Here is a 26,251-nt window from a genome sequence, read left to right on the forward strand (position 1 = left end):
GACCAGAGACTAAACTCTTCAATACAGAACTCTGTTCATCAAGTACTTTCAGAATGACTGTGCTTCTTCCCCTCATAGATGGCTCTATCTTGGGCCAGTGTGATTGCTCAGATGATCATAAGTAGTGTGCTAATCCTGACCAAAGACTGAGTTTGCCCTGAATACCAGCAGTTGCTTCCTCTTACCATGACTAATGAGTATATGTCCAGTCAGGCTTGTATGTGTTCATCATCATAGATAATTTTATAATTATCTTCATTTTCAGAGGTTGGAGGTTTGCAATGTCCACTCAAGTTGCAATGCAAAACTCTGGTTCATACTCAATTTCTCAGTTTCAGTCCAGAATGATCAGGTAAATCAGCTGTCATCTTATCATACTTTTTTAAAAAATGAGGTGGGGGGGCAGGGATTTAGTCCAGTGGTGCCGCTGCCTGCTTTGCCAAGTGCAAGGTACTAAGTTCAATCCCTGATACCAAAACAAAACAAAACAAAAAGGGATGTAATTTTTACATGGTCTAACATAATTTTAAAGATATATCTAAAGGTCAGATTTTTGTTCAATTTAGTTTCAGAAAATAGTTTTAAGTTCCTGTATTAAAAAACTGAAGTCTGAGTAGTGGGGGGTTACAGGAATATGCCATTCATTATGCCTGGGTTGGATCTCTTGACTTTTTTATATGCTGTTCCTCTATTTCCTGACTTTGTGCCCTTTGATCAGATTTTATAATCTGTACTTACCAGAATATAAGGCATACAAATGGATTTATAGACTTCTTTATATGTACCAAATAAAAATAGAGAAGAGGGCCAGGATTTAGCTCAGTGGTGCTGCTGCCTGCCTCACAAGTTTAAGGTCCTGAGTTCCATACCCAGTACCAAAAAAAATAGAGACGAAATTCATCAAAATAAACCCAAACCTTTTTTTTTTTTTTTTTTTTTTGGTTCCAGAGATGGCGATTGAACTCAGGTCCTTGAACTTGCAAGGCAGGCTGTAAGCTAAGTCCCCAGCCCAAACCCCCCATACCTTTTTAAAGAGAAAAGATTTTATAAAATAAAAAGGTAGAAGATTGATCATTTTAGAGAAAATTTGATTAACCTCGTTACCAGGTTATTGTCTTAAAGAAAATCCCTTTTATTTTTTTAGGTGGACCAAATTGCGGATTAACATGCTTCCTGCTACAATAATTTGTGAGCCAATTTCAGAATGCTTTGTTGCCAGTTTAATTATTGGATGGGCAGCCCACCATGTATTCAGATGGGATATCATGGTATTTTTCATGTGTCATTGTCTGGCATGGTTTATATTTGACTACATTCAACTCAGGGGTGTCCAGGTATGTGGCAAGGCATGAAAAGCTTGGCAATCATTTGGTGAAACTAAAACTCTTTTAATTTTGAAAACGTTGGAGAAAATCTACCTGAATCATTCTTCAACTTCCCACTGAAAGTTAATACCAGATTGAAAAATTATTTTCCCTAGTAGAATGCTGGTGTGGCCTTTAACTTGGTTTGCAACTTTCTCTTGGTTACAGTCACTTTTAGTAAAGCTCCAAGAAAATGATATTGAATGAAAAAATATTCAAAGCAGGAATGTGTTAAGATAGTTTGCTATTTTAAAACTGGTTTTACTAATAATTCACATTCTCTTAAATGGTGTTGCATAGCAATTAAATTACCTAAGGAAGCTGACTATATGTAGAAAGAAATCCAAAAATTTCATTTTTTTTATCTGTGTCTTTAGCCTGCCTACAAGCAATTTAATTCTTGTTTATTTTCATTCCTAGGGTGGCACACTGTGCTTTTCAAAGCTTGATTATGCAGTTGCTTGGTTCATTCGGGAATCCATGACAATATACATTTTTCTGTCGGCGTTGTGGGACCCCACGATAAGCTGGAGAACTGGTCGCTATAGATTGCGCTGTGGAGGCACAGCAGAAGAAATCCTAGATGTATAACCATAGCTTTGTGACTGTATATACAGGGGGAGAAAAGTATTATAAATTATGTTTATATAAATGCTTTTAAAGATCTACCTTCAACAGTTTTTATCACATGTATGTTTTGGTATCTGTCCTTTAATTTATTTTGCATGGCACGTGCATCTGTGAAAAACAAACAAACAAACAAACACATCTGTAGTCTTGGCCAAATGAAACATTTTATTTCGTGGAAGTAGAGAATCAAGAGAATTGGTTCTGGGAACCCAGGTTGTTTTTTCTTTTTTAATTGTTGTTTATTTTTTTAAACAAATAAATATATACATATACATGAATGCTCTGCAGCAAACACTATGACAGTATCCTTCAGTCGAGAAAGTTTCTTCTTCGTGGGTACACTTTTAGGGTGCATATGGGTGGGGTGACTGCAGCGGCAGCTTCGTTTGAGGGAGAAAAGACTGGAAGGTCCCGACCTTTCCTGTCTAGAGTGGGTGGTATTGTGCATTGAACAGCCCACCACGAGGTACTAACTGAGAAACTTTTTCATGCTTTATGCCTACCTCTTGTAGTTGTTGCAGAACAAATACAAATTGTAATAAGGTAGCTAGGCCTTGCAAAAACTAATGGGAAAAACTTTAAAAAAATAATAATAGAGCTGGAGTTTAGTATTTATATGAGCCTGTGAGAGATATTTTTTGGTCTCACTACAATGAACCAAAAGTGGCCGAGTTTGGTTTTTAATTGTAGCCATGTATTGAAGGCATCTCTTTGACCAACTCTTGTTGGTTCTGTCTTGAACCATTGTTAATCACTGTGCTGTAATTAGTATAGCTAAATCTTTCCTTCCCTGCTCCTTGCCCAGCCCCCACCCCATCTTTCCTTAAGTTTTTTTTCAGGGGGGAAGATTGGGGATGATTTTGTTTTAGCGTGAGTGGATGTTTTGATAGTTGTAAGGAAAAATGCATTTCAGACACATTTCACACATGAGCTATTTTCTTACACAGTATGTCTTATTGTTAATAAGAATGTAATTTCATGATGCAGGTATTTAATATCTTTTTTAAGTAAGTAAATATTCTAGCCATCAATAAATCATAGTAGAGTATTAAGGGGGCAGGATGAGTTTTACTCTTCAGACAAATCAATATCTAACTAAGTCTACTGTGTGTTTTTTTAAAACTATGATAGTCTAGTCTTAATGAAATTGGGTTTTTGTATTCCAGTTTGTATGACAAAATAGACTAAGTCAGCAGTAGTTGTAAATGCATGCTGTAATTTCACTCTTCTCTCCCCGTCGTACGGCTAAACTTGCTTGTCAGGTTGTGCTTAACTTGTGGTGAACTGGACTCGTTTTTGTTTTTTAAAAAAATAAGCAAAAATGTAAGGGACAGTGCAAAAGCCTTTTTTCTTTCCTTTTTTATTTTTTTTAACTTGGTATTTTGCTTTTTCTTCAGGACTTGGTGGCGTGTTGTCCATACGAAGCCCACTGCCAGGGCTAACACTGGCAATGTGGCACCTTCACTTTCTAAATTATTACAGCTCCATGTCAGTGGGTAGTGCATAGCAGAGTAGCAATAACTAGAAAACACTTCCACTTTACTGAGCCAATTCATTTGTCTGATGACTACATGATTTAAATTGCAATATATTTATAAATGTGTATATACTGGTTATACACATTTAAAGTTTTTCTCTGGGCCAAACTGTGCTTTTCTTTTTTTGGTTGTTGTTTTTTGTTTTGGTTTTTTTTTGTTTTTTTGTGTGTGTTTTTTGTTTTTTGATTCTTTTGCCTTATGATGAAATTGTTTGAAGGGCATATTCTTCATAAACAAAGGCTTGGATGCAGATTCCTTTTTATGTGAAATGGGTAGTGTTCCCTGAGGAAGGTTGAACAGTGAAAACCAGTCTAGTTGTGACCCACTGCATCCTTATTCTTTTAAATCACTCTTACAGGAGTTGGATTTTGCTAATCATGTTTAAATTTGTTCTGTTTAATGAAGTTTGGTTGATGCCATCCTTTGCACTGCTGAAGTGAAATCTTGCTTATTTAGCTTTTTTGCTGATCTCAGTATGGGCAAAGCAACAACAAAACCAAAATGGCTGGACAGACTTCTTATGTTCTGTAAATATTTTTTTAAAAATGACTGTTCTGTATGTGTTTTTTGTGGTAGTGGAATAGTTCCTTAAAGTGAAGTTTCACATAAGCAGACAGAGTGACTTATTGTTTATCAAGTTTGGAGTGACTATAAAATGGTAATAAATAATTTAAATGTTGAAGGAAGCATCACAACAGAACTGTAGAAGTCCACATTTAATAAACTGTCTTTTTAAAAGTGTCTAGAATATACCATGTTTTATTTAAAACCATTGTTCTGTTTTTTTGTTCAAAAAATAAAAATTGGAATACAATCCAAACAGTAAGAATGTTGTTTACTGTCTTTGTTTTATAAGTAATGTAACATGTTTCACTGTTCATATCAGAATTATTGCAAGAGTTCTAACAAGTGGTAATTTTGAAATCTCCCCTTATCTGTGCAACAGGTGACTTAAAGTGGGACTTTTCTACATTGTCACATATTACAATCACCTGTTAGAACATTTTGTAAACTGTGGATGCCTGCAACCTAAACTCTGCTCCTGGTTCTACTCTGATAATCATTGGCCCTTAATTACATCTGGAAAAGACCGAGTGATCCCTTAGGCCCCTCTCCTCTGGGCTCATAGCCTGAACTCAGCCTTGAGACTTGCCACTCCTATGGCTAGGAAAGGTTTACCCAAGTGAAAGCCTGGGATCTTGTTGCCATTTAAGACCTAAATGAGAAATGGATGAAGCTGCACCCAACCCACTGTTCAAGGCAGGCTCCTCCTAAGCTAGAGGCATTCCCAAGCCTATTTACCACCAGCCCATAAGGAGCAAACTGGAGAACAAATCTCACATGGGAGAAAGAATGTGCTATAGACTGAACATTTGTGTTCTATCCCAATTTCTTGTTGAGACCTATCTCTAATGTGAGGGTATTTCAGTGGGGCTTTTAGGAAGGAGGCCGTTAAGTCACCCTGAGAACATTTCTCCATTTGAGGACGTGACAAGAAAGAAGGTACCATCTGGCCGGGAATTTAGCTCAGTGGCTCCGCCACCTGCCTTGCAAGTGCAAAGACCCGAGTTCGATCCCTGGTACCAAAAAAAAAAAAAAAAAAAAAAAAAAAAAAAAAACACAACACACAAGTTTGCGCATAAGACAAAAAAAAAAAAAAAAAAAAAAAAAAAAAAGGTACCATCTGATTATCAGAATGTGGGCCCTTACTAGATGTCAAATCTGCCACTACCATTCTACCTTGCAGAATGAGCCATGTGGTCTGTGGTATTCTGCTATAGAAGGCATGACAGACCAAGGCTCTAAAAGGGATCTGGCTGTGGACTTCCAGGGGGCCCACTACTAGCTCTTTACCCATCAAACAAGTTCGTTCCTGCTAACGCTAAGGTCTAAGAAATAATCAACAAATAGTTGAATATGGTTAGGCAAACCTGGAAGATCCCTCACCTATATTTTAACGTGAAGAACCCAGGTGCTCATTGAGTTATGAGCATAAAGATGAGTTAGCTATGGCCTTGGTGGGAGGGCTGGGAGCACCCTTTGTATACATCAGTTGTTAGTGCCGAACAGTTCTCGACAGGATAACACTGAAGTTCTGCCTTTAACAGGCTTAAAACTTAAACCTAGGGCTGGGGATTTAGCTCAGTGGTTCTGCCACCTGCCTTGCAAGTGTAGTAAGGTCCTGAGTTTGATCCCCAGTACCCCCACCAAAAAAAAACCTTAAACCTTAAAAAATAAAACAGTTTAATAACCCATCTATATTCTAACTCATAAAAGTCCTAGAGAACCAGATCCAAATCTGCAAAACAAGAATATGAATCACTATAAAGTTAGTTTATGGTAAAGTGCTTTACATGCATTATGTATAAGAGATTAGCACATACCACAGGGCTACATTCAGTGAATAAAAGTTCAATCCTTCCGAAGTTTTGTCAGTTTTGTCTAGTGCTTCTTCATAACCATGTCAGCTTCATTTTGTTGGAAAGAAAGACATTGCAAAATAATGAACCATCCCTGCAGGTAATGCATTTAACAAATAACTTGCTTTATTAAAATGGCTGCAGGGCATTTTAATGTCACTATCAGCATTTTCTAAAAGCAAGTAAGAAATAACGTCTTTAATTGATCCACAAGCAGCAAGATTACTAAGAATCACAAACCCTTCCTAATTGGAAAAGTTGGCAGAGACTTGATTATCTGTGCAGGCTATTAGTCATCAAGACATCCAGGCTAATAGTATGAATTTGTAATTACCTAATTTAAACCACTTCTCGCTGTGCGTGGTGACGCATGCCTGTAATCCCAGCACTTGAGAGGCTGAGGCAGGAGGATCGCTGTGAGTTTGAGACCAGCCTGGGCTACATAGTGAGTTCCAGGTCAGTCTCAACTACATAGTGAGACCCTGTCTCAAAGAAACTAAACCAGTTCTCGACCAGAGTCTGCACCAGCCCCCACCCCCACCCCCGCTGCCTGCCCGCCTCCCATTGCAATCATGCTGCTGCTGCTTTCAGCTTTTGTCATCAGCCCTGGCATTTCTGTCATCTCCCCTCGTGATACTCAGCAGAGGAACAGAGGTGAGAGGGTGAGGAGCCCAGTCAGCCGTGCAGCAACTGAGGCACGCAAGCAGAGTGGGACTGGAAGTGAGGACTTCCTAAGGGAGGGCTCATTTCCGCGAGCTGATGGCTGAAGACCGTGACTGTGCTAGGCAAAGACGGATGCCAACTAGGGAGGGCTGAGAGAAAGCTGGAGAACAGCAATCCAAAAAGAGAGGTAGCCAAACCTTGCGCTAAACTAGACTTGTTGGTACCTGTGGGCCTTTCTTTGAGCAACTTCCTTAATCCCTCTGAGCCTGAGTTTATTACTATCTGGAATGACAGATACTAAAGCACTTTCTAAGATTATACAGATGATTAAATTTTAAAAAAATAATGCTGACTTACCTTTTTCAAGAAGCGGAATTTCTCAAGGGCTGCCCAGCCCGACCCATAGTACACGTTTTTATTTTGTTCTTACTTGCTTATTTTTATGTTGCTTAACTTCTGACATGGGCTTTTTTTCTTTTCTTTTTAAAATTTTTATCAGTATATGTTTTCAATACATTCATTGTGGGGAGTTTTACATACACATCTTCATTCTCTTTTACGCCCGCTTTCCCCAACTCCCCATTTCCACCACTTAGCCCCATCTTCATATGCATGAGATTTGTCTCCGTTTCCTACTAAACTTGGTCTGATTTATTATTTCTCCTGATGTTCTGGTCTCCAGGTGCATTCAATTTCCTACAAATGACTCAAGTTTATCCTCTATGTAGAGTAGTACTCCAATGTATAGAAATACTACAGTTGCTTTACCCGTTCACTTATTGATAGGCCTACAGGGTGCTTCTAAGATTTAGCTGTCATGAGTTGTACTCCTATAAATACGGGAATGCATGTATCACTATAATATGATGTCTAACTCTTTTGCGAAGATTCCTGGAAGGGAATGGCTGAGTCCAGTGTGATTTCTAGTTTTAGTATTTTGAGGAATCTGCATATTGACCTCCATAGTGCATGTACTAGTTTACATTCCCACCAACAACAGAAAAGGTTTCATTTTTCTCTGTTGTTATTTGATTTCTTGATGATAGCCATTCTCTCTGGGTTAAGATGGAATCTTGGTGTTTTAATTTGTGTCTCTCCAGTAGCCGGCAATGGTGAAGATTTTTTCGTGCATTTATGGGCCATTTATACTTCATCTGAAGAGTGTCTATTCATTTCAGTTGCTCACTTTTTGATTTGGTCTTTTGGGGAGTCTAATTCTTTTTAGGTCTTTGTATATTCTATCTATTGATATATTTATCTTTATATATTCTATGGTCAAGGACTCCCTAGAAAAAAACTTCCCATTCTGTAGGTTGTCTCCTCACTCTGTTGGTTGTCTCCTTTGCTTTTTAATTTGATATAATCCCATTTGTTGATTTTGGTGTTACTGTGCCACTGGGGCTCTGTTCAGAGAGTCCTTGCCTATGCCTATGTCTTCAAGAGTTTTACCTGTTTTAGAGTGGAGAGACAACCCACAGAATGGGGAAAACATTGTACCAACGACTACTCTGTCAAAAAAGTAATATCTAGAATATATGAAGAACTGCCAGAGTTTTAGCTCAGTGATTTGCTACCTGCCTCGTAAACACAAGGACCCGAATTCAATCCCTGGAATGAAAAAAAAAAAAAAAAGCCTCTACAGAATATATGAAGAACTAAAAAAATCAGACCCTCCAAATTTAAAGACCCAATCCAAAAATAGGCATATGAAATGAGTAGATGTGTCTCATGTGAAGAAGTCAAATAGTAAATAAATGTATGAAAAAATGTTCGTCATCACCGGTCATTTGAGAAATAAAGATTAAAACAACACTAAAGGGCTGGGGATTTAGCTCAGTGGTACAGCACCTGCCTCACACATTCAACGTCCTGAGTTCAATCCTCAGTACAAAAAAAACCCCAAAAAACCAAAAATCCCCCACTAGGATTCCATCTCACTCCAGAAAGAATGGCTGTCATGAAGAAATCAACCAATAACAAATGCTGTCAGGGTAGTGGGGGGAGAAAAACTGCTCCACTGTTGATGGGAGTGTAAATTGGTACAAGCAACATGGAAATCAGTGTGGGGATGACTCCAAAAACCGAAACTAGAGGTTCCACTTGACCCAGCTCTTCCCCTTCCAGGTATCTTCCTGAAAGAGGTAAAAGCATCATTCAACACATGAATCAATAAAGAAAATGTTTTTATATACAGTGGAGAACTACTCTGCCATAAAAAGGGTAAACTCGAGATATTTTTCAGTAAATGGGTGCACCTTGAGACATAACTTTTTTATTTTATTTTATTGTTTGGTTTTTTGAGACAGGGTCTCACTATGTAGTTGAAACTGACCTGGAACTCACTATGTAGTCCAGGCTGGTCTCGAAGTCACAGCGATCCTCCTGCCTCAGTTTCCAGAGTGCTGGGATTAAAGGCAAGCGCCACCACGCCCAGCTGAGACATAGCTTCAAGTGAAATAAACCAGACACAAGTTTAAATATTGCACTTTTTCTTCTGTGAGAAACCCAAAGGGTAAATTAGGACCAAAATGGATGATAGATATTGTGAAGTAGGAAGAAAATGTTCAAATGGATAGAGAAACAAAGGAGGGAGAGGGAGGGAAGGAAGGAAATAGGGATAAAAAATTAAAAAGAAAGAAAACAATAGAAATTTAAATTCTATAAGAGGAAAGGGAAGAAGGATTGAAGAAAGGGATGGTGGAAAATAAAATATATTATATACAGGAACATTCCTTCCGATGAACGTGGTCATTATGTATGTCAAATGTATATCAATAAAATTAATTTTTAGAAGTTTTAATTTTCAGCAGATTGTTTCTGTTTTAACATTTAGGTCTTTGATCCATCTTGATTTGAGTTTAGTACATGGTGGGAGATTGGGGTCTAGATTCAATGTTCTGCACGGGGATAGACAGTTTTCTCAGCAATTTGTTAAAGAGGCTATCTTTTCTCCAGCATATGACTTCGGCTCCTCTGTCAGAGATCAGATGGCAGGGCATTGTTTCTTCATGTTCTGTTTGTTCCACTGATCCTCATGTCTGTTTTGTGCTAGTACTATACTGCTTTAATCATTGTAGCCTTATAATATAACTTTCAATCCAGGATTGTGATTCCTCTTGCTTTGCTCTTGTTGCCCAGGGTTGCGTTTTGCCCTTCTAGGTCTCTGGTTTTTGGGGACAGCGTCTCGCTATGTAGTTCAGGCCAGTGTCGGGCTCACTATGTAGCCTAGGCTAACCTTGAACTTGCGGTGATCCTCCTACCTCAACCTCCTCAGTGCTCGGACCACAGGCGTGTGCCACCATGCCTGGCTTATTCTGAGTTTCTTCTGATTCCACATGAGTTTTAGGATTGTTTCCTCTAGTTCTGTGAGGAATGCTGTTTGTATTTTGATTAGGGTTGCATTTAATCTTCTATCAGTTTTGGAGATGTATCCATTTTGACACTATTAGTCAAATTGTATCCTCCCATTTTCTGATGTCCTCTTTGATCTCCTTTTTTAGCGAACTATAGTTTTTGTTATAGAGGTCTTTCACTTCATTAGATTAATTCACAAGTATTTAATTTTTATTGATGTCACTATGAATGGTACTATTTTCCTACTTTTTTTTCAGTGGTTTCATTGTTGGTGTACAGGAATATTATTGAGTTTTGTGTGATTTTTGTGTCTTGTTGTATTATTGAATTTATTAGTTCTAGGAGTATTTTGGTGGAATTTTTTGTCTCCTGTGTAAACAATAGTATTGTCTGCAGATAAGGATAATTTGACTTCTCCCTTTCCTATAAATATCTTTTTTTTCTCCTCCCTGATTTCTCTGGTTAAAGTTTTAAGCCCTGTATTGAACAGGACTGGTAACACTGGACATCCTTATTTTTTCTTGATTTTAGAGGAAAACTTGCAGTTTCTCTCCATTTAATATAATGTTTGAGGTAGGTTAATGATAAATGACTTTTATCAGATTGAGATAAGGTCTTTTCCATACCTGTTTTCTTCAGGGCTTTTAGTGAGTGGATGTTGAATTTTTGTCAAAGGCTTTTTTACATTTATTGAGATGATCATGTGATTTTTGTTCTTGCTTCTGTTTATGTGATGCATTACATTTATTAATTGGAGTATGTTGAACTATCTGTGCAGCCCTGTTGTTATGGCTTATACTAGATGTCCCCCAAGAACTTTGGCTATTGAGAGGTGATTGGATTGTAAGGGTGTTACTGTTTATATATAGATGTCCCCCCAAACCCATGCAGTCACAGTGAGGGTTTTGGGAGATGACTAATCCTTGTCTGATTTTGGAATCAAAGTAATGATAGCTTCCACAAATGAGTTCAGCAGTATTCCTTCCCTTGTTTTTGAAGTAGTTACTAACAATCTTCTGGATTTTGGCTGTTCCTGTTGTGATTTTGCCTTTCCATTTCTAATTGTGCTGATTTGGGTCTTTTTTCCCCTTTTTGATGATTGGCTGTTTCTTTATTTGAGGGTTCATTTTCTTTTGTTTGGTTGGTTGATTTTTTACAGGCATGTATCACCATGTCTTGCTTCTGTGTTATTTGTTCTTTCAAAGAACCAACTCATTGGTCCTTTGTATCATTTTTAGTCTTAGTTTAATTCATTTCTGCTCTAATCTTTCTAATTTCCCTCTTTGTGCTTGCTTGGATTGTTTTGCTTTTCTAGGACCTTGAGGTATATCATTATATATTATTTATTTGGACTTGCTCTGTTTATCCGATGTGGGCATTCACAGCCATAAGCTTCCCTCTTAGGATGGCTTTCATTGTATTCCATAGGTTCTGGTATGTTGTCCTAACATTATCATTTGATGCTACGAATTGTCTAATTTCTTCTTTTATTTTTTTCTGTGATTTACTCAAGAATGTATTGTTTAATCTCCATGTGTTTGCATAATTTCTGTGATTTCTTTTGACATTGATTTCTAGTTTCATTGCACTAGGATCTGATGATATGCGTGGGATAATTTTGATGCTTTGGTATTTATTTAAACATGCTTTGTGAGCTAGCATAGGGTGTATTTTGGAGTAAGTTTTACGTGCTGCTGAGAAGAATGTGCATTCTCTTGTTGGGTGGAACAGTATAGATATCCATTAAGTCCATTTGTTTGTGTGATTCAGCTCTGACATTTTTTTTTTGCTGATTTATTGTCTAGTTTATCTGCCTGTGATAGAGGGGTATTAAGGTTCCCTAGTAAATTATCTTGATGTTTACCTGATCTTTTATGTCCAGTAGTGCTTGTAATATTAAGTTGAGTGCACCATGTTCAGTGGGTGTATACAGTGATATGTCTGTTCACGAATTTAATTCTTTCCATGATTTCGCAACCCAAATTGGTTTTGAACCACAACAAATTTCTCCATAAGGTCAACATTGAACCTAACCATTGAATTTGATTTAGTTCATGAACAATTCAGTCTGCAACCAGAATTGTGGAAAGAAATAAGTTCATAAGTCAAAGTACCATCGTATTTGTGATTGTTATCTCTTCCTGTTTGTTACCTTAACTAGTGTGTATGCAATGACTTTCTTTGCCTCTTCTAATCAGTTTTGGCTTGAAGTCCACTTTGTGTGAAAATAAGATAGTTACTCTTTGTTGTTTTGGCGCTCCCATTGCATTGGATATTTTAAGTCTATGAAATGTTTTTGGATTAAATGTTTCTTGAGTGCAGCATACCAGTATGCTTTGTTTTTTAATCCAACCTGTCAATCTGTGTCTTTTTATTGGGGAGTCAAGAGCATTCACATTGAGAGGTATTACTGAAAGGTGTCCACTTTTTCCTGTCATTGCATTATTTTCCTGTTGCTGATTTCTTTCTCTCTCCTCCCCCTTCTGCTTGCCTGCTCTCCTTACCTAGTATTTTCATTCCAGTAGACTTTTTGGCATTGGCTGCTTTATTATCTCATTCTTGAGAATATGTTGGAGTGCTGATTCTCTGGTCATGAATTTCTTAGAGAACTCTATCATTCAAAGACCTTATTTCCCCATCAATTTTGATAGTTTTGCAAGATGTATTAGTCTGGATTGGAAGTTGTTTTCTTTTAGGGCTTGAAACACTTCTCTCTAAGCTCTCAGCAATTTCTTGATGAGAAATTTGCTATACTTCTAATGTGCCTACCTTTTTAAATAGTTTGTTTCTTTTCTCTAACAGCTTTTTAAAAATATTTAAGTAAGAAAATACCAAGACTTCAATTTTTTCCTATAAAGATAGGCCTGCTAGTTGGGTAAGTGGAGAGGACATACACAGCTCTCATGAGTAAATGAGATTTACCTGCTTCTGACTACAAACCATAATGCCAAGAAAGTGAAATGAAAGAGGTAAAGGTGTAATGCTTTTATCTTCACAGCAATACAATGCTAAATAAACAGAAATTGAATGGATTTAATTAATGCTGGGCGTTCCCACAGTGAAAAAGCAAGAGGACTTTAAATTGAACCACAGTAGTACTGTTAATAACAGAAGTCCCATTAGGCCGAGGCCCCCCCTCATCCCACTTTCTGGCACATCAGCCAGGAGCTCACCGGACAAGCCAAGCAGAAAGCACTCCTGTCCCAGAATCCACTGAGAAAAGAAGCCGGCAAAGACCTGCAAGGCCAGACAGCGTGGCCGTGGTGAGGCGCCTACGTGCAGTGGTGTCGCATGTAGAAGTTGACAACATACACTGTGTTAGTCCTCTGCCCAGAAATGGCAAAAGGCTCAAAGGGGCGAATGGTGAAGGCAACGAGCCATCGCACTGTGTGGTTGATGGGGCGGCCCAGTAAGCTGGCCTGGTTCTCAAACTTGAGCAGGCCAGAGTCCTGGGCATAGAACCTGGTAGGGCGGTCTCCATAGGTCTTGGGTTGTTCCATGACCGACACCCACTTGTCATCATAACTGAAGCGGGACAAGTTCAGGTAGGGGCTGCCACTGCAGGACTGGGCACTGATGGGCAGCTGACCCAGCAGCCGGCACACTGCCTCCGTGTGCCCTCCATACTTGGTGTTTATAATTGTGTTTTTCAACCAGTGCTGGATCTGCACTGCCAAATTGTTGCTAGAGGCTGAGCAGGGAAACTGGACTTCACTGTGCAGAGGAGCATTGCGGAATAGATCATGAAAATTCTCAAAGAGCTCCAAAAGCTCCTCTGACATGTTCTCAAACACAGCATGTTGTACACCACAAAGAAAGATGCCTGAGATGGATCTGTGACCTGCAGCGTCACCACACCCTCACTGGTGTACTTGATAAACAGATGGTTTTCGTCCAGAAGCTGCATTTGCCACCGCTGGTCAAAGTACTGGAAGAAGCTCCTCTTGGCCATTGTGCTGCCAACCTGTTCTGCCCGGTACCACAGATAAGCTGGCAGCTGGTGTTCCAGGGAGTTGATGAACGGATCCCTGAAGGGCCTGGCCTTGCCTGTCTGACTGTCCCGCTGTTCCTCAGGGAAGACAGCCGACACAGTGAGCAGGTCATCCTCACAGCAGAAGCAGCAATGGTCTGCACGTCAATGAAAGTGCCTTCGGGGGTCACCTGGAAGACGTGGATGGTCTGCTGCTGCACAGACAAGATGGCCAGGATGTTTTTATACAAGGATAGCCCTTGGTTGTATGACAGAACCACTTTATCACACTTTCATGTACGTGTATCACACAAGCGTCCAGTGTGGAGGTCAGTGATACACAAGAAAGAGTCCTCTGGTGGGGACCGTGGGTTTGGGGTGACTGACTCGCTGTTCTGATACACCTCACAGAACAGAGGGTGAGGCTCCTCCGGGAGAGAGGCTGCAGAGCCCACGATGACACCCGGCAGTCATCGGCGTAAAGGCTGCCCCCAGTTCAGGTGCTCACCCTTGGCCGGCAGCAACACTGGTAATGTGCAGCAAGATGAAAAAGCGTTCAAAGAGCCAGCCCTGGATGTTAACTGACTGCTGCTCACTGCCATTAGACAGGATCTCCCCTCATAGTCCTGTAGAAAGTCCTCTGCTGCCTGGCAATTCTGGTACTCATAGATTTTGAGGAAAGTCTGGTCAGAAAAAAAGGCAATGAAATAGTGTCCATCAGGTGAGAATTTATGCAAGAAACAAGGAGGCTTTTCAATGTTGACAACTGAGAAGTTGGGGAAAACATTCTTCCGGTGCCAGCGGTACCTGCCTTGCTTGATGTGATCCACTGACGCTCCTTGTGGTGAATGACGTTCTGGTTTGGATTCTTCGAGGTTTGGTAGTAGAAACATGATGATCCATTATCACATTTCTGTCATGTCCTGGCTCAAGGGGCCGGGGTGAGGGACACCCCAGCCTCTTCTATGCGCACCTCTCCCAGCCTCGCTCCTGCCACACCCTGGGACCAAGGACACCAGAAGTCTCTAACAGCTTGTAAAATTCTGTCCTGGAGTTGGATTTCTGGAGTCTTGACTATGATCTGTTGTGGAGAGGTTCCTTTCTGATCTTGTCTATATATCCTATATATATCCTTTCTGATCCTGTCTGTATGCTCTATGTGCCTCTCTTGTTTGTTAAATTGTTTCCTCATACTTGGAAAGTTTTCTGCTAATTTCTATAAACCTGTTTTTTATGCCATTCATGCTGTCTTCTGATTTTTACTAATTCCAATTAATCTTAGTCTTCTTTGCATTGTTTAGGATCCATTTTCCACGTTCTCATCTTGTTTTGAAGATATCTCTGATTATTATGGTCACCTGCATCAACTCTATCTTCTAGTTCTGACAGTTTGTCCTCGTGTTGGTAATGTGCTGCTCATAACTTTCATAGAATTTTTCATCTCCTGGGTTTGTGTTTGGAACCTTTTTATGGACTATTTCTCTTTATATTGGTCATTCATATTTTGTATTTTTGTCTTTAGCTCAGCAAGCTTTTTATTCATATCTTCTGAAGCTCACTGATCATTTTATTAAATTTATTATCTGTTTAGTTCTATCATCTTTGAGCTGGCTGAAAACCTTATTGATTTGAGGTCTTTCTTTGTTGGTATCCTCTTTTGCCACTTTGTATAATTTACCTATTTGGCTGTTGATTTGCTCCCCATCCATGCCACATGGATTAGCTTTGGGAAAATTAGGAGTTTTGAGAGGCATTTTCTTGCCTTTTTCCTCATGTTTCTTTCTTTTTTTTTTTTTTTTTTTGGAGACAGGGTCTCACTATGTAGTTGAGACTGACCTGGAACTCACTGTGTAGTCCAGGCTGGTCTGGAATTCACAGTAATCCTCCTGTCTCAGTCTCCTGAGTGCTGGGATTACAGGCATGCGCCAACACACCCGGCCCTCATGTTTCTATTGTTTTGTTTTGTTTTTGTCTGTTTTGTTATTTGTTGTTTGTGGTGAGGGTTGCAGGTCAATTATAGTGGAAAGACTTGTTGCTAGCATTGGGGGGGGGTGTCTCTTTAGTTAGTGTCTGCTTTCCAGTGAGGCATTCTGGGTGTGACCAACTATAGACCTTTGCCTCTGTACCAAGATCCAACCACCTCCATTAGTTTGGGGAGGGAAGGGTTCATTGTCCATTTCACTAGTAATGAGCTACAGTATTGTTGTGACACAAAGACAAACCAGATTTGACATGCCATAAAAAAAAAAAAAGTTAATATCAACAATGTGCCACCTTGGAAATAGCAATGAAATCAGCAACAGTAATTCAGTGAAAGTATGGCAGGTGCTGTGCTGGATTACTTCTCCAATGCTAGTCTGCCATTCAGATGGAGTTACTTTCAGAGTAAAACCTCATGCTGTTTTTGCAGTTTACAATAACCATGGGCTTTTCTGTGGGCTAGTGCTGTGGGCCAGTCAGTTGTTTCTCCCTGGAGTTGCCAACTCTCTTTGGGACCGCCTCTTGTTATGTTAGCAGAGATCAGTCCTCCTCCGCAGGAGCCCTGGTAGCTTTCCAGATGGCTTTTTTTTCTTCTTCTCTGTGTTCTGTCCAGTTTCTCCAGCTTCTCTTGTAGTTTCTAGTTTTCCTGTCAGCTCCTTCCTGATTCCTAGAACTGTGTTTCTTTTTTTCTTCACTACATTATTATTTCCTTGGTGTCTTGATTTTAGGTCCTGGAGAGGCTCTGTTTGCTGCCAGTCCTTTCTGAGCCATTAATCTCCTCAGGAAGTTCTTACCAGGCCTCAGATGTCCAGAGTGGATGGAGAAATGTGGCCATCCAGGAAAGTTCTCACCGCATGATGAACCTGTTCTGCAAATGGCTCTAGAGCAGGCCTTCCTGACATCCTTCAGTGCTCCTCAGCTGTTTGTTTTGGGATTTGTTGCTGGTTATCTGGAGTCTCTGCATAACAGCAAAACCCAATCTACAGGGGCTGGCATGCCCAAAACTCAACACAAAGGCTTGCCGGGAGGGGCATGGGGTGGGGACAAAACAAAAAAAACCTGGGCTTCTTTTTTCTGATCCCATTGCTTAGATATATGGATTTTTAAAATGGTGATAATATTTAGTATTTTTGTGAGTATACTTGTGGGTATTTTTCGCCACTGAAATTTCTTCCAATTCTGAATCTTATTTAAATGAGGATCTAGATAATGCATTACTACTTATTCTGCATTTCTTCATTTTAATCATATAAAACAATATTAATATGACCAAACAGAACCCTTCGCTTTTCTAAACCCTTTGTATTTAGGGTAATATGTCTCAAAGGCAAGATGGGATAGGCATGGAAATAATCATTTGTCCAACTAAATGCCCCAAGAAAGTAGTTCAGATCAAAGATCAGTCTTCTCAAATGTGATTTTCCTCTGTATTTCCCAACAAGCCATTTCAGCTTTTAAGTAACAGATTCTGTACATATTTTTAAAAATACATTTCTAAACTCTGCTAGTATTTTATAATCTACTTTCTTGGTTTGAGAGTTAGGCTATGCAAACAGCAGAGTCAATTGAACTATTTCTCCTATTTTCTCAAAAAAATATATCTATATCTATATAGATATAGATATAGATATATCTATATCTATATCTATATATATTTGTCCAAGAACAGAACCTTCTGGTTCTTAAAATTTCCAAGAATTTATTTGTAAAACCCTATGGGCCTGGCATTTCCTTAACATTTTAAATTTATTTGATTGATAATAATCAGTCAATAGTTTCTACATTTTAAAAAGTCAGCTTTAGTCATTTATACCCTAGAGTATATGGATGTAATATTTTCATAAATCCTTTCAAACATTTTCTGGTCACATGCTGGCCGGCAGGTTTGCAGACCCACGGCTGATTGACCCAAGGACCTCCAATCTGAAGCAGAGCTGCAGTCAAGGCCATTGGTATTTTCAGCCTATCAAGAGACCCTGGCCTTGCTGCCTCTTTGCTTAAAACACTTTCATGTGGGCCGGGGATTTAGCTCAGTGGTGCTGCTGCTTGCTTTGCAAGCACAAGGACCAGAGTTCGATCCCTGGTACGCCCTGCAAAAACAACAACAACAAAAAAAACCTTCATGTGTGGTGTGGCTTTCAACCCTGTGCTTTTTCTCAGGGCAAAGAATCCATTTTAGGTACCAGCCTCGTGTCTCTGGTCTTTCCCCAACCCACTCACATAAACACTCATAGTAACCTTCCTATGGCTTCCTGATGTCTGGCCTTCCTGGCTCTGGCCCTGTGTGCATGCTGCTTCCTCCACTCACCCCCTAATTCTTCTAACCACTCCCCTCTGCCCTTGGGACTCATCTCATGCCAGCTCTTCCAGGGGTTTTCCTGACTGATCCTCGCAGGGGCATCTCAGTATCTAGGTAGTATCTCACTGCCCTTGTACTTAGCACACTAATCATTTTAATTGCCCTTTTGATTGTTTGTGTTCATCTTAGATTGTGAATGTCAGGGAGGATCAATAATTTACTTGATTTCATGTCCCAACCTCTTAACTGAGGACTCATATAAAGTCCTTTTCATTGAGGTATGAATGGGCAGATAAAGATAGCATGTGCATACCCATAATGGAACACATACAGCCCATCCCACAGTGGCAAGGTTACAGACTTTCCAGCCTGACTTGAATGCACTTTCCAGCATCCCCATTTGCTTCCCATACAAATTGTACCTCTGTGGTTGCCAGTGTGAACTTCATGGGGTTGATGTGAGGATTAAAGGAGGTAATGCAGATGAAAAGTCACATTCCTCATAAAAGTTTTGTGTTGCTATGATACCTATCTCAAGTTCTAGGTTCTGGTAACTAAATAAAAATGAAAGTTTGGTTGCCCAGTGAACACAGTAACTCCCCTTCCTTCAAGGCTTGATACAAAGCATTGTTTACAATCTGATGCCGAGGACTGTACAATTTTTCTGAGGGAACTGACCCTCAGCCCTTGCTGAGAATAAACATTTTAGTGTTCAAGGAGAAAATAAATCTGATTTGTTTGAAATATTATCAGTAGTGCTATTGTAGCCACCATTACATTGCCCAGAATGTTAGAGACAACGGATTGACCTGAAAAGTCTGGCAAACAACTGCAAGACCTCAATGCTGAGACCTGCCTTTTCACAAGAATAACCTACAAAACCTGAAGGATAAGGTGTTGAGAGCAGAGTTTTTGCATATTATCCAGAATAAGATGTATGGGCAACATGTGAGGCATTTACCAGGCTAGAATGTTTCCAGCAGTTATTCTTTTAATGGACGAATGATTCTGTATAATTCAAAGACAATTTCCATGTGTCTCTGACTCTGGACACTGAAAACAGTGAGTATGGACTGCTAGGTCTTTCTTGAACTGGCCATTTGAAAAATTTTTTTTTCCATATGGCTTTGTAGTTCCAATAGTTGTCAAAGTGTAGCATGAATAAGAATCAGTTTAAATGCCAACTGCAGTGTCCTGCTTCATGTGATGAAGTCAAGGGCTCTCCCTTTATAAGTACAAGCTTACTAGAGGTTCAGATACAGACATTACTACTCTTTAAGGAACAGAACATTTCAGTAATCCTGTATCAGCAAGAGGATGCATTTTATATAATTCAATAGAAGAGTGGGGTAGGGGATGAAAGGAGAGACTCGAGGCTTATGGGACATCATTTTATTGATCTCTAGATAAAGTAGCCCAGTAGAAGTGTAATCACCAGAGGTTCCCACAACACACAGGAATCTGCAAGCCAGGCCTCATGAAACAGTTGATTAGCCAACAAGAGATCATGTAGTGGCAGGAAAAAAAAAAAAACTCACTGGAAAGGAAAAATGTTTTACTTTCAGTTTTTGAATTTTGTCACCAATATGATCAGATCCTAAAATTTTTGTTTAGTTTTCATGGATTAGTCCAAGGTGGGATGGTGAACAGAAACATACTATTGCTGTGTGTAATGACATTGAACCAAAGCTGCCAAATGAAATAGGAAGAATTTTCTGTCTTCAGTGTCCCACTGATTCAGGCCAACAGTGCTGCACTTGCTCAGCCTTGGGGGATTTGGGGAACAAAGCAACCCATGTAGTCATTAGGGCCACACAGGTACAGCTGCAGGACTACATAGCTAGAGCAACACGGCCACCAAATGAAGAGTCTGGACACAGCTAAGAGCTCGTTGTTTGGCATCTAGGAATGAGAATCCACATCTGGCTGCCTTTGTCTCTTGCTGTGACTATATCTGGGAGAATCTGATCAATTCCATCGATGTTGGTGGCACTAGAAAAAAATAAGTTTTCTTGCATCTAAAGATAGAGAACCGGCTCCCCAAAAACTCCTCCAAAAAGTCCCAGCTTCCTGTTTCAGTTACTGCTGGCCCATACTCTTGTTGAAGGATTCCAACAGCTGGTTCAACAAATTATCACAGAGAAGATGACAAAGGGAGCATGTAATTTTCAGGAAAGAGACTAAATTGCATGACCAAAGGATCTGGCTAACATAGAATTAATGGGAAAACCAGAAGTGAATTTCAATTCAAACATGATGAAGGGGAAAAACATAATGAGGATTTTAAAGGCACTACAATTAGAGCATAAAAATGAAATTATAGAATGAATAATACACTCTCTAAATTTAGAGTTCAATGTAGAAACTAAAGAGAACGATCAGTGTTTCTGAGAGCCAAATTGGTGTTTGGTGGGATTCTGATAACTCAAAACAAAACAAAACATAATAAATACTGAAAGAAGCGTACATGACATAGAGAGCAAATTAAGTGGGGATATAATATCTAGTAACATGATTTCCAGAATAAGAAAGTAAAAGATAGAAGAAAATAACTTTCCATTTAAATGGCTTCCCTAGTTTGAGGTATATTAAATGGGAAGATGCACTTTCTCACCAAGAAGTATCCTCTGAAAATTTTAGCTCCAAAGGTTAATTAATCATTTGTCAACAGAAAGAACAAGCCATTGATAAAGGGAAGGGGCCATTAATGGACTATCAGCAAAACGTGGGCCTTCTGGGAGACAAAAGAATGATATTGAGGAAAATGAATATTGAAGAAAAAGGAGCTGTGATCTAAGAATATTATATTAATTCAAAACATTATTAGATGAGGGCAGAAAGAAGGCATGTGGGGACTCTGGAAACATATAACATGATAGTTAATTTTGGTGTCAGTTTGAGTAAGAGGTGCCCAGTGGGCTCATTCAGCATAGCTCTGAGTGTGATCAACCACTTCCGTCATGGAAAGGACAGCGCTTTCTCCTCGCTGGCATAAACTCTTATTCCAGGTGTGGATTTGCCTGCCCTGCATGTAATGCTTCTGCAAAAACTACCATCCGTAGGGCTGGAGATTTAGCTCAGTGGTTCCACTGCCTGCTTTGAAAGCACAGGGACCCGAGTTTGATCACCGGTAACAAAAACAAAAAACAAAAACCAAAAACTACCATCCATGGACTACAAAATGCCTTATCCACCATCGTGGTATTTCACATAGTGTAGTTTCTGACCAAGGAACCCATTTCACAGCCAGAGGAGTAGGCAATCCACTGATCTTACCATGCTCCTCAGCATCCAGAAGCACCTGAAGTCATAGAAAGGTGTAATGGCCTTTCAAAGGTGCACGTACAGCACCAGCGAGGTGACAGTACCTTCCAGGGCTGAGGCAGAGTTCTTTAAAAGGTTGTATGTGTCCAATATAGTACTATGTCTCCAGGATTCACAGGTCCAGAAATCAAGGGGTGGAAGTGGGAATTCTGTCACTCACCATTACCCCTAGACTAACCCTTCTGCCTGCTTTTCTCATGACCTTATGTTCCACTGGCCCAGAAGTTTTAGTTTCACAGGTGGGGGGAAAGGTTTGTACAAGGAAGAACAAGTTCCACTGAACTGGAAGCTAAAACTTCCTCCTGGTCATTCTGGGCTCCTTATGCCTGTGATTAAACAAGCTAAAAAGGGAATTTTGGTGTTGGAAGGGATGACTGACCCATACTATCTAGGTGAAATTGAACTATTACCATAAAATAGAGGAAAGGAAGAATACATTTGAGTGTAGGAGATCCCTTAGGGTGACTCCTAGCATTACCGTGCCCTGTTTTAAGATCAATGAGAAACAACAATCCAATCCTGGCAGCATGACAAGTGACCTAAAATCCTTGGGAGTGAAGGTATGGACCACCCCACCAGGAAAAGAACCAAGACTTGTTGAGACACTTGCTGAAGCCCAAGGGAAAGCCAAACATGGTGGTACATGCCTGTTATCCCAGCACTCAGCAGGCTGAGGCAAGAGGGTCACCATGAACTCAAGGCCACCCTGAACCACATAGTGAGTTCAAGGCCAGCCAAGAAATTTGAAGCCAAGGGAGTACAGAATGGGTAGTAGAAGAAGGTAGTTATAAAAGCCAGCTATGAATACATAACCAGTTACAGAAATGAGGATTATAATCCTCTCTCCTATTTTGTTAACATGCTTATTCATATATGTATATATATATATATATGAATATATATAATATGTATATATGAATATATGTATATATATACATATATTAGGCAGGTGTCTTCATTTTCTTCCTTCACAACATAATGTTGATTGATTTAATATTAATTCTTGAGAATTATTGTCTATATTACAATATTTAAGTTATAAAATCTTAGATGTAAAAATCACCAAGAGAAAAAAATGTGCCTTCTATTCTGAGAAGGGAATTAGTGAGCTTCCATGTGTATGAAGGATAGTTGAATCATGTCAGGCATAACTGTGAATTTGTTGTTGTATTTGGAGACTGAATATGGTTTAAGGAAACGTATCTGACTGTCAAGTTGACAAGGGGTGGATTGTGAGAGTTAACTTGAATGAAAAACCACCTAGCAGATTAGCTTAGCACAGTTCTGTGTACGTCTGGATGATTGCTTACTGAAGAGGGAAGACTCACCCTGGGTGTGGGTGGCATCAACCAATAAGCTTGTAGCCTGGATGGAATAAAAAGGGAAAGAAGAAGGCAGTGTTGCTTTTGCTTCTTCAGAGGAGCAGCAGCCTTCATTGCCTTTGGACATTTGTCTCCAAGCTTCCGGGCAGACTCCTCAGCTTTCTGATGGGCTCGTGGAGCTCTGTAGTAAGCCCAGGCCTTCGGCATTTGGCCAGATACTCCGCTCTCCAGCACGCAGATGGCCCTGTTGTATTCTTCCACCTCTTACAAAGACTGTCTAACTCTACTGACAGTCACTATAAGCCTTACTTATAAGCCTGCACAGCATATATTTTCTGTTCCACTAGTGAATCCTAACAGATACAACACCTGTGTATTCCCTCAGAAGAAATTAAATCAAGAAAGCACCAAATAAATAAATAAATATCTCAGCCACAGGGCAAGACAAAGACTATAAGAAGCTAGTACTCACTTTGGCAGCACATGTACTAAAAAAGAATATTAAAAAATAGGTAATTAAAAAACTTTGTAATAAGCATAATCTAAATAGATACTAGCATAACATGGAATAATAATTTCTGACTCAGATGAGATTTATTTTACAGGAAATTTTTAATAGGTTTGGCTAAGATTCTAAATTATCTCAAAACCTAGAAGTAAGGACAGGAAAAAAGAAAATGGGGAGGTTAGAAGTGTTTTCAAGCTTTGTTGAGGTGTATGAATTAGGAGGGAGGGGTTGCAATGCCTTTCTATAGTGCACAGCAACTTAAAGTTATTCCTCAGATATGCTGCTCTGAAAATTCCTTGTCCTTCTACCAAGGAATTCTTATTGGCAGTACTATGCTCTCTCCTTACCCTGTTGCTATTCCTACCCATACTCTAATCACTCTTCACACAGAACTAATTAACCACAGGTTGCAAACTCATCTTCTGTGCCGCTCCAAAACCCATCAAAATGCTCAGCTGAACAAGCAAATTGTCCTTAGTAATGAAAAAGACAAACCGAAAGCTTGTGATCTTTCCTCTTACAGAGTCCACACTCACCGGAAAGCTGTGCACTTTCCAATAACACTTTATGTCTATTACCACAGAATCCTGTAGGAAGGTCAGTGTAGTGGAAAAGCCACCGCATTGAGAACGCTGGATGGGAATGGAGGTGCAGGACCATGAAATAGGATGGAGAAGTTGGCAGTCTGAGACCACACAGAGCCTTAAAAGTCCAGTTAGGGAGTTTGGGCATTATCTTAAAGGCAGTAGGGAGTCATTGAAAGTCCTGTGTGTTAGATTTTTCTGGCTGAGTGTGAGATGGATTAGAGAAAATGAACCTGTAGACAGCATCTAGCAGGAAAGTTGTCACTCTAATGCTCATGAAGAATTCTATTTATCTCCACTTCTATGACCTACAAACTTTGCTTTTCCCTTTTGTCAGATGCTAATGTGTCACTTAAAAACTGCTCTCTTTCTACAGTGAGAGCTCTTCATATTATAGGAACCCTACACCTTCCTTATGAAGATCTGAGCTCACAAAGTCTCAGGACTCTTAGATGCCAGCTGTAGGGAAGTCCCTGCCAGGAACACACCCCACTTCATCTGACTTTCTGCCTACATGTAACCTCCCCAGGAAGTCACTCTACAATCTCTTCTTGCGTATGTGACTGGATTTCAGACTAAGGGACTTGATCTTTCTGTTCTGGTCTCCTACTTTCCCTTGGACTTGATGACTAGCTTGGCTTTCTCTGCTGCTAATACTCGCTTTGACACTGAAGTATTGAATTAAAACTTTAACTGAATTCATAGACTCATCGGGTCTTTTGAAAAGTTATGATGTTGATCACAGAGCAGCAGATCTCAAATACTTGATTTGGGGGCTTTATGTGACTGAGAATATTCTGAATCTCATTGAACCTTTCACCTGAATATGCATTTCCTCTTCCTTCACCTCCTCTTTCTTCTATCAGGAAGCCCACTGTGAGGGGTTAGTTACCTTACAACAGGAAGCCAATTCTTTTCATACCCCACATTCTTACCATCTCTGATTGCTTTCAGACTTATCACTGGAAGAATATCCCAACAATGTTCTACAAGATCAAGAAGTAGGAAGAAGCCTAAGAAAGGGAAAAGAATTTTAGGGTTTTAATTCATTATTATCAGAAAAACCCTGGAGAAAGTGTGTAAGAATGAGAGCTTGTCCAAGAAAAAGGGAAGGACATAAATCAAAACCAGGCCGTTTTTCAATAAGGACTTCTCTTCTGAGATGCTACCTCTAACAACTGGGAGTGATTCTGATTGTTTTTTCTCAGTTTGCTGAGTAGAAATTGTGACTCAAAGAAGGACCACATCAAAGGAGCTGACAGGTCAGAAATGTATAGATATACATAAAGGGAGAAATTTGTAGACTAAGGAAGGACTTTTGGACTGGATTTATCTTATATGATTCACTCATCTCAAAACTATGCCTTACCCACAATAAAGACTAACAATATACTCCTATCATGAAACTACTGAGTGCCAGAATCTTTGTAGGCTCCAAGGCCATGGGTGCAAGTGGAAGGAATTGTGCTGACACAGTATCCCCAATTCCAGTAAGTGTGATGCAACAGAGGGGAGGGACACGGGCAAGGCCACGCGTCTGCTCTGAGCCCTCAGATGCCTGGCATCTACAATTGTCAAAACCGGAAGATGTGCTGAAGAGGTCATTGGGATACTGGTCTTTTCTAATCAGAAGGTGCAGAACTCAAACTGAGGAGCAGCCACCCTCCCTCAGGGTTTTATTTGATTAGGGAAACCAAAACCTCACCATCTAGTGAAAAGAGGCCTTCCTTGAGCCACTCCAGTGAGACACTGCCTCCTTACTCCATGCCTGGTCTCATTCGTTTCAGAGACTCAGCACACCTGCCTGGCAAGCACAAGGTCTTGAGTTTGATCCCTGGTACCAAAAATCAAAAAAAAAACAAAAACAAAAAAACATTTCAGAGACTCTGAGGCCCTCAAATGAAATGAAAGATGTATCCCTTAAAAGGGACTCTATGGTACCATGCCAGGTATATTTTCAGCCTTTTCTCTTCCTCTTCCCCCAAGAGACAGCTATTGATCACAGTAAATGTATATATAGGAGACGAAAATATTCAAACTTTTGCCATTGAAATAATGGGAGGCTCAAAAGCCACGATGGAATCAGTCAGTGGCAGTCTTATAATAATGATCAGATTATGAATTATTTGATTCTAATTGGCCTCACACTGTGCACCAGGAGACCCCCGACCCACCTTGGGATTGAGTGCATGATTGCATTAGGTAAATTCAACAAGGTGCATAATTTTCACATTGACTTCCTAACCCCATCGTGAGGGCTATTGAGAAAAGCAGATTGGGCTTCTAGAGCAGCAC

The 26,251-nt window shown here is 39.8% G+C and overlaps 1 protein-coding gene and 1 pseudogene across 1 annotated transcript in view; one reads left to right on the forward strand and one right to left on the reverse strand.

The window, feature by feature from the left end:
• Ugcg (UDP-glucose ceramide glucosyltransferase) overlaps positions 1–3,636 on the forward strand; it is a 31,758-nt gene extending 28,122 nt beyond the window's left edge. The window contains exons 7-9 of the mRNA XM_010639339.2: positions 266–352; positions 1,145–1,334; positions 1,785–3,636. Of these exons, the coding sequence (XP_010637641.1) occupies positions 266–352; positions 1,145–1,334; positions 1,785–1,955 (448 nt within the window). The 3' untranslated portion in view covers positions 1,956–3,636. The remainder of the gene's footprint in view (positions 1–265; positions 353–1,144; positions 1,335–1,784) is intronic.
• A 9,605-nt stretch (positions 3,637–13,241) lies between these two features.
• LOC104872950 lies at positions 13,242–14,848 on the reverse strand (annotated as a pseudogene).
• Positions 14,849–26,251: the final 11,403 nt, after the last annotated feature.

The sequence above is a fragment of the Fukomys damarensis genome, unplaced genomic scaffold (genome assembly GCF_012274545.1).
Source record: "Fukomys damarensis isolate Sample0158 unplaced genomic scaffold, DMR_v1.0_HiC HiC_scaffold_36, whole genome shotgun sequence".
NCBI lineage: Eukaryota > Metazoa > Chordata > Mammalia > Rodentia > Bathyergidae > Fukomys > Fukomys damarensis.